The following is a 12,233-nucleotide window of genomic DNA, read 5'->3' on the forward strand; positions in this document are numbered from 1 at the left end:
TGTCATTTACTGGGAGGTGGAAATGGTGGTTTTTCTAAAGCTTATTATCTGAAAGCAATGCAGATGCAAGCAGAGTGAGATAAAGTGAGAAGTCTTCTGTATTCCACATTTGGCCAAGACCTGGTAGTGTGCCACTGCTGGTGGTTGCAGTCCCCGCTGTGCTTTGTGATTTGCAGCCACTGTGAAATTGTTTGATTCCAAAATGAGAGCAGGGCATTTTTGGGAGCAACAGGGGCAGAAGTGCTTTTATATACATCTGAATGTTATTTCCCACTACTCTTCCTTAATAAGCATTTCTGTCCCATCTTGTTGGGGGTAGGCGGCAAGAAACTGATACCTCCCAGAGACAATTTTCTTTTAGAGTATAATGTAGAGAAGTTTGCCAGATAATTTAGGCCCCAGAGTGGAATAACCACAAAAGTATTCTAATGGTGGGGGAAAACCTGGCCAGGATCATCTACAGTGCTGTAAACAGAGATTAAGTTCAGTCATTTGGAAGGCTTTAAAGCGTAGAGGGGAGGGGGAAGTAAGTATAAAATTAACATTTTGTCTTCAAAGTCTTTTATTGGAGTTTTTTTTATTCCTATTATTTATTCCTTTATAGGAATATAATCGTTCTTTCTTCCCCATGAGATACCATTTTACCATTATACCCTGATATGAAACATTATATTTTTATGTCAAAGATTATTTCCTAGGTGCAAGAAGACGTTCCAAATTCAGTGGTAATATGCTCAAAATTGCATATGAGGATCTTACTTTGGCCCAGTAAGAATTGTGGAACAGTGCTATAAAGATACATTTTTGAGTAGTTTATGTTCATCTGCGAGGAATAATTTAACCTTTTTATTTTTGAAGACCAAGTAACAGTTGATACCAAATCTGACAGCTGTGTGCAGTTGAACAATGTTATAAGTAAGCCCAGTCACCCATCAGGGCATTTGTGAAACCCAGGCACCTAACTTGTGCTCAAAGGTACAAAGCACTGGTGTACTTACAAAGGAATATATAGCTACTAAATTCTGAGCAGCAGGTGTTGAAGGGAAGTGCTGTGTAAAAGTTCAGAGTTAAAGACCAGAAAAATCAAGACAATGAAGAAGAATAATGGGGAAAGTAGAAGGCAGAGCCATCAGACAGGGAGGCAAAGACAACAGAGATGCACGCCTGGGACCTCCTATCATGTTAGACTAGCTTTGTTGGGAACTTCAGGGCAAGTTGTTGAGGTTTTCTCATTAGACTATGAAAAACATCCAAAGGAATCCTGTGGAAAAAGGAACTTGCTGTTGAAATGAACTTGTGTGTCCTGACCATGTGGTCTGCCTGTCAAATTTCAGGAAATTGAAAGGTTTTTTTAGTTTTGCCTCCCATTCACTATGGCTATAAAAACTGATCCCATCGTTATGGCTACTTCTGAAATACTTCTTTCTTCAAATAGTCATATTAACATAGTGGTTTACTGCTCTGTGCATATGCACTGAATTTTATTTATTTTTTTTGGAGGTGAGAGCAGGTTTTTAAATTATCTTACCTTGTCAGGACAGGTGAGCTGGATTGTCCTTGCTATTCAGGAGTAATTCAGAAGTAGACCTGGCTTTCCCAATTTATTATCTGTGGAGTGTTGAGGAGAAAAAAATGACCCAATGACACCATCAAATCATCCAGGTCCCAGTCTGTATCTGTAAGCCTTATTGAATGGCTCCATCTCTGTGACAGTGGTGAGACTGAAATCTCATAACTGAATGTATCTAAGCAGTGCTGGAGTCCATGCAGAGCTCTCTGAGGTCACTAGAGCTGCCCACTGTCTTACTGATGTTTTCTGCCAGTCTGTTTGCAGGTCAGGGTCGAAATATACTTACTTTGAATATATACTATACTTCGAAATATACAGCTGAGGGACAGCATGTGTTCAGAGTATCCTGAAAATGTGCTTCCATAATTCCCCTTCACTCTGTCACAGCTTTGAAGGACCAAGCAGGCAGGTGTTTCCTCAAGATTAGAATGGTAGCTCTGGCGAGGGGAGTAGGTGGCTGGGTGTTTGTACTTGCTTATGTTACTGTTGAAAGGAGCTGAATGTAAGTGGCGAGATAGTTTTAGACTGATGTGAAGGAGTCTCGAATGATCAAGAAGCTGAGGAGTGATGAATCTAGAAAAAGGAGAGGTGGTTGAGAGGGAGAAAATGCAGCTGAAAACATAGGAAAACAGCAGAACTAGTCATAGTAGAAGTAGTTATTTGTTCATAGTTACTAGAGTTAATTTTCTCAACACTTAAAAGAAACATATACATAAAGGGTTATGACTGAGAGCTTTCGGGTGGCAACAGGATACCTTAGAAGGCAGGTGGTGTAGTTTAATGTATTAAACTTTATATCTGCAGACCTACGCTTGAATGCCACCTGACTGACAAATGCAAATGACATTACTAGCTGCGTGCCAAGGGCTATATGACCATCCAACAAACCATCACAACCTTGTTTTCCTTTTCCTTTTTTTTAACTTTTCCACAAGCACAAATGCAGTCACTATTCACAAGCAAAGCCTTGTGATGAAATGCTGAGGGCAGCTGAAGCCAGGCTTGCTGGAAATTGGCTGAGTTGAGTTTGTGCCGGTGTGCAGTGATGGGTACCACGCTGGGACTGTTTGTGGGTTCTGTGCTGTGGTGCCCTTGTGGCCGTAGGAAGCAGAAGGTGAGAGTGTCTCTTTTTCAGACAAGGCCTTTGATTTTAAAGTACAATATAGAGTATGTAGTGCTGGTGTGTCACAGACAGATTTGAGAGCAGTACTCATTGTTACCTATTGATCTTTCACTTTATATTTCTAGCAAAAAGCTGTCTTATGCAAAACTGTTGGCTAAAGCCTGCTGCTGGGAATCATCCTTTGCTTTCCATTTAAGCAGGTGAACAGGAACTTGTAGTAATGGATAGCCTATGTGTAGGTGGTCGCCTTTCTTGGGTTTCCTTGATTATTCTTACTGCTATTGTTAGCAAGAGGAATTAAGGAAGAAATATGAAGACTGATTCAAAGCCTGCAGTTCACTTAAGTATCTCTGCTGATACCCGTAGCACTATTGTTTACAGAACGTAACAATTTTTCTATGTTAGATGCTCAAAATGACTTTTTTTAATGACATTTAAAGCTTTATCATTTGAAAGCTTTAGCAATATGAATAAGCTAATTTAAAAGCTGGATAAGGAAAAGTCCTCTTTTTGAAGCATCTATGAAGCAGCAGTACTAATAGTACGAAATAACACCTTGCAGGGATAAATAAATTTTGCCTAAGTTAACTAATTAGGCCAAATTCGAAGCAGCCCTTCTCTTCTTAGAATGATCAAAATATAGTGTTCTAATGTAAAACAGAAATAGGGAGAAAGCATAACATTTGACTCTATCTGTGAGAACCCACAATGATAAGTTAGTGCATTTCTGAGATGTACCTCTTCCTCTGGGAATTTTTTTGCTGGACCAGAATTTCTCGGAGTCCTTGTTGGTGTTTAACAATTGTCTGAGTCAAATGTTGAAAGGAAGCAAACAGTCTGATGTATGGAAGAGTCCTGATTGTAGCAAGTAGGTCATCCATAGTGTTGTCTTTGTGTCCCTTTAACAGGTGAATAGCAGAATTCCTGCATCTTTTGCATTCTGTTGCTTTTATTAACTATTAGGCCTGTGAGAGTTTCTGTGTCTCTTAGAGAACCTAACACAAACTTTGATGTCACCTTTAAGTTTGACTCACTGCAGGCTTCCTCTGTGTGTGTGTGTGTGCACGCGTGCGTATGTGAGAGCGAGAGATCTGCATGCGTGCATACAAACAAAATGGTACTGATATCACCAGTAAAGAAGATGAGTCAGTATTTGGGTAGTCTGCTGTAGACACCCACAAAGAACTCTTATTTAGTAATATACAGGCCAGTAGTGAATAAAATTAAAGATACATGTCTTTTAGCTGATTTCTTTGTCTTGTAGCAAGCTGAAGTGCGGTTGAAGTGTCTTCTGGGACTGCAGGGAATTTATAGCAGAAAAGAACTTGTTTCCAGGATGGATCTCTTTACTGGCAGATTCAAGGTAAATAGATTTCTGTTTGCTTTTTTTTAAGTCTGGGTTGGGTGTATATGCAGGGCCTGATGTTTTGATCAGAGCTGATCTCCCCACTGTCTTGACTGACCTGAGTTTAGAGTACTGCAGGAGCAGCCTACTTGACTGAGTGGATGAAGGAGTTTTGCAGAGAAATATCCCTCTGTTTCTGTGGAATTTTCTGTTTCACTTTAGTTCATGCACAAAACTGTGCTAGCAGGCACGGCGGTCAATTATCTCCACCAGTCATCCAGAACGGCCCAGATTTCTTTACAGAATCTTTGGCACAAGACAAAGAATTTCATACTCTAACGGTTCCCTTTTTTTTTTTTGCTGCTCCCGATAAAGGGTTAACCTTGTAGATACTGGATTGGCTGACCACATATCACACTGATGTGGGAATGGCTCTCTATTGATTCACCATGTCAGTATGAATCTTGAAGAAGGTTCCCTTATCTCCTTTCTGAACAAGTCAGATGATATGCTGTAATTTTGAGAGCTTGTTCTGTGACTGCACTGGCCCTGTACACTGCCTTTATCGTATTCCAACATCCTGACTCATTTAAGAAGTAAGCCCTTTACTTTTTTGATACTGCCCTTGGTAATGATTTCATCAGCTACTCCTATCCCAATGGGGCTGGGCCTTTTTGGTATTTGAATAAGAAAACTCAAAGTGCTGTGATTGATACGTCAGTCCCTCTGAATCAGTACATAATCAATGCCTGCATGTGGTGGTAATTCATGTTCTTTTTGCAACAGGTGCAGGGCTAACCTATATGTCAAAGCAGTTGCTAGTGGTAAAAAATACCTATAGCACATCCTCAAAGAACAAGAAACAGATTAATATTGGTATCTTAAGAATAAATAATTCAACCAATTGAAACTTGGAATCTGTTTTAAACAGCTTTGTGATAGTCTTTATCTTCTGATTAAAGGAAGGTTGCATAAGCAACTGCAAGATTGGTGTTCACAGACTGATGAAATAGCGCCAGTCTGTACTGCAGTCTCTCTCCGTGTGGAGGATGACATGTAAATGTATTATTGCAAACTCCATCTCCCAGTCAAAAAACCCAACACAAACACAACAACTCCTTCCCGTCTAAACAAAAGAAACCCAAACAGCTACACATAAAGTACAGACTGATCTGGAATCTTTCAAAGCTTAAATAATGATTTCTTAGTGATGGGAAATGCAATCATATAACCATCAATCCGTTTCCCATAAGCAGGAGTTTCACATGCTCCCTCTGTTACCCTTTAGTGTTCGAACTCAGGATTCATGGACTTCCACACCTTGCAGCTGGGTTGTGAGAAAAAGGAAGGTGCAAAGTAAAATGAATCTAGAGACTTAGAAAGGATACGTTCAGTGAGAAAGCTGTTAGTCCCCAGGCAAGCAAGTCCAAAGGTTTAATATGCCTTAAAGATGTAGACCGCACCGAGGAGTGCGAGTTCTTGGGTACATGGGACAGGAAAATTTCCACTGTTTTCTGAGGTGTTTGCGTGTGTACCAAGTTACGATAGTATTAATTCTGGAGGTCAGGGGTATTACTGCTATTCCACAAAGTGCTTTTATGACTCAAGTCCAAATTGTCTTTCCAGCAAGGCACTGGCTTCTGTAATGTGTAGGTACACTCACTTTATTGTTGATGGGAGAAACTGATTATATAATGCTTGTAATTTGAGGCTTACCTTCATTTAACATACTGAAATGCCAGTAGTAACATCTTGGAAACAAGATGTCAGTCACTTTTAATTTGTAGACTGTAGTTGATTTCTTGTGAACGCATACATTACATCTATAAAAATATCATATTACTGCATGATTAATTCAGTTAAAAAATTAACATGCTGTTAATTTTCAGGGGCTGGGGAACTACTTGGTAGTAATCAAGTTGCCTTACGTCTCTTAGGAAATAGCTACTGAAATAAAAATAAATCTCTGCTCCACTAGTGTAGATGATCTAGCTGTAGCAAAAATATGTGTTTATTGAGAACAAACCATGTTACATCTTTTTATTGTCATTTTACATCCATTAGGATCGAATTGTGTCCATGCCTCTGGACAAGGACCATGAAGTAGCAGTTCAAGCCATGAAACTCTTGATGCTTATGTCACAGTAAATAATTTCTTTTTTAATTTACTGTATTGTTTTAATGGCAACAAGATCCAGGTACAATCCTGATGAATCTTCCTGTAATCAGTTACATGCCGGGAAACAATTGCTCCTAGCAGGGTATAAGTTACAGATAAAGCTGCTCAAGATGTGACATTTTCTTTCTGTGGGAAGCACCAACGTTAAGAAAACTCATGTGCTGAGATTCAGCATGAAAACTACATTTTTATATCTTCCCTCTGAAAGGAAATTCCACAGCATTTTCATTTTGGCTTTTCTCATATAGAGCATCTGCCTGTCTTGGCAGAAGTCCCCACCGAGGAGTCTTCTGTCCCTGGCTTGCCAGGTCTTGACCAGAACCTCAGGGAACTCTGCCATCTTCTCTGTCTCCCCACCTGATTCAGGAAGCCTTGAGCTTTGAGGTTGTTGCTGGAATTTGGACTTCCAGATTCTTGGCTCCATGGCAGAGAACCTGGGAGCTATTGAGCCCGCAGCAGACTGACTGACAGGAAATGAGCAAGTGTATGATACCTTGTTTTTGCTGAAGTGGAAAACTAACAGAAGAGTTGTTTTGTTGGGAAATTACTTGCCAGCCATAGGTTTGGATAGTGGCAAGCTAAAAGTGTGGGGAAAAACTAGACTAACGTTACACAAGTATATGAAACCTATTCTGATACATCCTTGAGCAGCATGTTTATTTTAAAAATAAGTTTATTTGCAAAATATGTGAAGAATAAATTATCTGTCCCCCCTTTTCAATGCAAAATAAGAATAAAAAACTCACTGCATTTCATTGTTAACACTCTTGAGATGTTAGGACTCAATAAGTGTCTCTTCTGTCTCAGGGTATAAGCTGAATTCTGCAGTTGCAGGTGCTTACCTCCATGTACAGTGTGGTGCATCATCCAATAGTCTTGTGGGATTTGCTTTTCTGTTTAAGCCAGAAATACTGATCATTGCTATATAAGGATGGAGACCTTAACAGACCAAAAAATATGGTGTTGTATTCATATATTAATTAAGGTATTCACATTAAATTTCAAGTACGTTTTTATGTTGAAGTGCTCCTTTATAGTCTAGACTCACTCTTTTCTCATTTCACGTCCATCGATTTGAGTGGCATTTCTCGAAGCCTACTTCAACGTACGCACCAGAACAGCGTATGATGCTGTAAGCAGAGCATGCTTTTCTGAAGGGAGTACCATTGTTTGGGCCTCACTACTAGTAGCTAGGATGATATTGTTTTTGTGTTTACAATGTCCATTCCTGCATCCCTTGCTTCTCTGTGGTGTGTAGCTATTGAAACAAAGCACAATGCTGTGTCTATGTGTATAACGTGTCCCTGTGCTAGGAGGAGCAGCCCACCATTGTCAAAGTACAAAGATGCTGTACGCCAGTTATGGCTGCCCTTGTTCTGTATCTGAACTAACAAGTGCTATATTGGCACTGCAGCTGTTTATCATCTCAGGCTTTATTATAAAGGGATCGTGTTCTCATTAATGCAAACTGCAGCTATAAAAGTTTGATCAATGTTTCTTTTTCCCTGAAGCAATTGTTTCCTAATTTTTCTTAAATATGATTTCCAGTGTGAATAAATGCCTTCTAAAGTTTTCTGAATGACATTTTTCCATCATAAAATGTAGTTTTCATAAGTTAAATGAATACATTTTGAAATTGTTTTTAATTAGGCTGTGTGGAGGCCTAGCAAATACATGCTTCTCTCTCCTTTTGCTCATCTGTTGTGTAGCCATCCTCTTCTTGCCCCCCTCCCCCTCAGTTGCTCTGAGCCTTGCTGATTTGGCTTCGTTATTGGTGTGATGAAAGTGGGAACTGGGGACTCAATAAGCAAATTCAATGACAGCTTTTCTCTTTGATAAGATTAGTACTGACCAGTCTATAAAACCTGTATGAAGAGAATGCAGACAACACAGACAGCCACATGTACAGACTTCTTAATAGGAACCTGCATCAAGATGCTTTTCTAGCAGGGGAAAAGCTTATGCCTCTGTACGTACAATAGTGTCGGAAAGGACTTGCTGCTGGCATTACAGAGGCAAAGAAGTTTCAGGGCCCATCTGTCTCAAATAGGTGTGTCTTATAGCTCGTAACTAGTATCTGGATATTGAGCAGTAATGCTGCTTGATACATGTAGTAAAGCACGAAATAGTGTTGGGGACAGCAACTGCGCTGCCTCTAAAGAATAATAAATAACAGCTTGTATATATGGCTCTTCTATTTGTATACATTGATGTAATAAGTTTTTTTTTTGCTGCTAGTGTGATGCCGTATCGGCTTCTCTGTGGATGGCTCATTTTTGTCATCTGCAAACTTGGCAACTGAACTCTAGTTGCCCAACTTGTATTTCTAGTGAGGCCTAAAAGACCTTTCAGATGAAGTTTCCATTTTTAAAGCTACTGGCAAAAACCTCTGTCTCATGAACTCCCTATACTTGATTTGGAATCATGGATTACTTTTAACAAATAATATCATCTTAACTGGTCAAGTACTGACCTCTAGAACAAGTCTCTAATCTTGGAATAAGTCTTTTGTTGTTTCATGGCGTGTTGGCAAGAAACAAGGCCAGGAGTAATTTTTTTCCTCCAGTTAGTCTGTTGGGTGCTCTGTGACTTTCTTGGGGAAAATTTACTGTGTAAGTAATGTTCTCTTACTGGCTTCCGTAATTGTCTTTTGGGTGAGTAGTGCAGCAAGATCTCGTTGCCAGTTAATTATTTTTGTCATGTTTTATGGTGGCAGTGGAGCTGTGCTCCATGTATGTTAGTAAGTGCTCAGCTTTGACCATCTCTTAACCATCACTGCATTCCAGTCCTGTGGACATTGACTACTCTGCATGCTACTGGCCCATAAAACTGCTATGCTGGCCTTTACATTCTCTATCTTGCTAGAGAGGCAGTGAAAACGCTGGTCTTTTCATTTCACTTAAATGTGTTGAATTATTAAAAAAATACTCCAGTGCTGACTCAAAACCCTCTTGCTATGCACATACCTGTTTTTTCATATCCGTATTTGTATTTTCATCTTGTCTATCTCTGTGAGCTGGGATTTTTTTTCTTCCTATTTGTTGCATGTTGTCTCAATTGAATGCCAAGGTCTTTGGGCTAGTGGATTTCTATTTTTGCACAGCATGAAGCAATCCTCAAACTGAAATGAGCCTATGAATTTTAGCATAATAGAAATTATTAATGCTACTGAATTATGCATAATTGTTAGCATTAATGTTGCAAAGGATCTGAGAGGGAATAGAGCTAGGAAGGAAATAAAGAGGGAGAAAACATGAGCGACAATGAGAAACCAAGGAATCTTACTGAAAACATTGCTCTTCAGGAGCCAAATTAGTTTAGTGTGTCTACTGCCAAATAATTCTGTTCATTTTTGTGTGCTTAACTACCTGAAAAAGTAGAGGAATTTTGGAAAAGAGCAGCAAAAGTAATTAGGTATCTGTAGTAGATGAATGAGGAAAGGTTACAGGTGGTGCAGGTATGGGCACAAATCTACAAGTAGCTTAAATATGTAAATAGCAATGGGAGAAATTACTTTGTATTACATTAGCTAAACGTAACTAGAAATTAAACTGAGTTTTAATCACAAAACTTCCAAGTTTGAAATCTGGCAGAGCTACATTAGTGAGAACTGTGAGTATATTGCACGCATTGAGGACTTCACATAAATAGTTTGAAAACTATTTAACGGAGCTGATAAATACGCTAATTCTCCAAAGCACCAGAGTGCTTCGGCAATGGTCAGTAGAGTTAATCCAACTTATAAGTCAAGAAACTAAGGCTTATATGTTCCCAGTGTCCTGCTTAGCACAGGAGACGCAAGTGAAGTAGGGGTATATGACTGTTGTGGTTAAAAACCTTAAGTCTCCCTTCCGATTCTCATCTAGACTGGGAAGAATGTTTTAGTTTGGAGACGGGGGGCTACGCTGTAGGAGAAACTTCAAAACTGGATTTGGCAAAGGATGCCACGACAAATAATATATTATGTGTTACTGCTTCAAGTGCTAGATGTAGCGGTCCTGTGACAAGTAATTCAGTGTCAGCAGAGAGCTGAACTCTGTCATTCTGTAGTGTTATTTCATAGCTAAGCCATGGACTTCGGAGGAGAAGTGGACATTTGTTAGGCAAATGCACTGTATGTAGCAAGGTTATTCAGACAGACCATTGTGCAGAAAACCAGTTCAGTTTATTGAAGGCTTAAATGCTATTATAAAAAGTGTTTTCATGGGGTTGTAAAAAAATAAATTGGAGAGAGACATGCTCTGCATACAAATAAGGAAATTATCCACCTTTGTCTTGTTCTGTGCCTGTTAGGAAAAATAAAGAAAAGTTATCTTGAAGTTGATAGAAGTAGCGTGTGAAGTAGTGAAGCAAATTACACTGCACAGTTGTGATTTCTTGCATCAGGAGCTTGGTTGTAGCAGGTTAGTTACCATCAATAGGGAGCGCCATGGAGCTCTTCACAGCTCCTCCGTCATTCCTTCAGGTCCACCACACTCCTGTTCCTTTGGAGTTATGGTACTGCTTTCTCAAGCCTATTCCAAACAAAGCAAAAGTGAAAGACTGAAATAGAGCAAAGGCATGTGCTTTCTTCTCTGTCTTTTCCTCTTTTCCATCCTCTCAGGTTTATGCTTTCGTGGAAGTTTCCTCCAGTAATTTTCTGCCATCATGCACCTTTATTCAAGAACCTTGAGATCTATTCTGAAATCTTATTTTTCCTGTCTGAAGAATTAACAAGAACAAATAATTGCATGTCTCCTAGGGTTATGTTTCCTAACCAAAACAGCACACCATACAGCATCTGTCTAATGTGCATCTTCCTGCATTGTCACAGCATAATCATAGAATCACAGTGTGTTGCAATATGCTAACCCTATTTTAAAGTGGGTGGGAAAGGACTCTCATCACACTGTAGTGGCAACCATGTTATCATCTCTTTCTGATCACCAAAGTGTCTCTGAAATACCTGCAATGACAGCAGGGTAGAAAGAGGGAGATAACAACAGATTAGCTGATTTTTCTACTTAAAAATTTTATCTCAGACATTAGAATACTTTCAACATATATTTTTTTGGTTGATAGTGCTTAGTGCACAAATCTGGGTGTTTAACTTGAATTAATTTTAAATGCAAAATTAACAGATTTTTTTTTTTGATTGAGATGCTGTACCTTGGATTACGAATGTCTCTGTAACGTTGTGCCAAATCTTTCCCTGCACAGTATTAAAACCAAAAAGAATAAGGTGGCAAAACTGAAAAGTGCATCAGGTGTATTTTTACGTTACTGTTGTGATTTTGATGGTTATTGTTAGCATAAGCAATAGCACGGACCAAGGGAGGCGACTCCAGCAGTAATGTCTCTTGCATACATTAAAATGGAACAAAAAGCAAGATATGAAATCTTTCAACTGGTGCCATATGCAGAACAGAATGGGTCTGTGATCTCCCCCTAGAATATCCCAACTTCTTCTTCATGACATGCTCACACTGAAGTGCAGAGAAAATGGTATGTCATGACATCGGTATGTGGAAGGCCATGCCTGCTTATTTTTAGGCACCTAAACACTGGCAGGCACTTCGGGCTTAACCTTTATCTGTTGCTTGGCATTCTGCAAGCTGTAAATTTGCAGCGGTATTATTGCTCTATTTGAAGTATTCTTTGAACGTTTTTTGATGATTGGCTTATGTATGTAAAAAAAGAAAGGCACCCATTTACTGTGGCAGTAGTAGTGCGTAGTACTACTACTAGGTGTAGACAAGTGCTGCTACTTTCAGAGCACTTAAGCACTCATTTGAGTGGGAATTATGAGCATAAACCTCATTGTATCATGGAGAGTAGTGGTTAAGCAGCATGTGAAAAGTAGTAGTAGTTCAAACAGATATTCTCTTCCATTCAAGAAAGGAAGAAAAAGGAAAAAAAAAAAAAAAAGATCAGGTGCTCACGTGGTGTCCTGAGTGTCTGTCAGCCTGTGCTGCAAAGAAAATGGGTTGTTTTCCCCTCCTTTGCTCCTGTGTTATTAGGGAGTGCTTCGTACATG

At 39.4% G+C, this 12,233-nt stretch overlaps 1 protein-coding gene across 4 annotated transcripts in view; it reads left to right on the top strand.

The window, feature by feature from the left end:
- The window catches only part of LOC134518108 (cohesin subunit SA-2-like), a 68,504-nt gene that overhangs the window by 20,732 nt on the left and 35,539 nt on the right, over nt 1-12,233 (top strand). For all 4 annotated transcript variants that reach the window (XM_063340369.1, XM_063340390.1, XM_063340379.1 and 1 more), the window contains 2 exons: nt 3,958-4,056; nt 6,103-6,182. In XM_063340369.1, the coding sequence (XP_063196439.1) occupies nt 3,958-4,056; nt 6,103-6,182 (179 nt within the window). The remainder of the gene's footprint in view (nt 1-3,957; nt 4,057-6,102; nt 6,183-12,233) is intronic.

Source organism: Chroicocephalus ridibundus, chromosome 1, assembly GCF_963924245.1.
Source record: "Chroicocephalus ridibundus chromosome 1, bChrRid1.1, whole genome shotgun sequence".
NCBI classification, from domain to species: domain Eukaryota; kingdom Metazoa; phylum Chordata; class Aves; order Charadriiformes; family Laridae; genus Chroicocephalus; species Chroicocephalus ridibundus.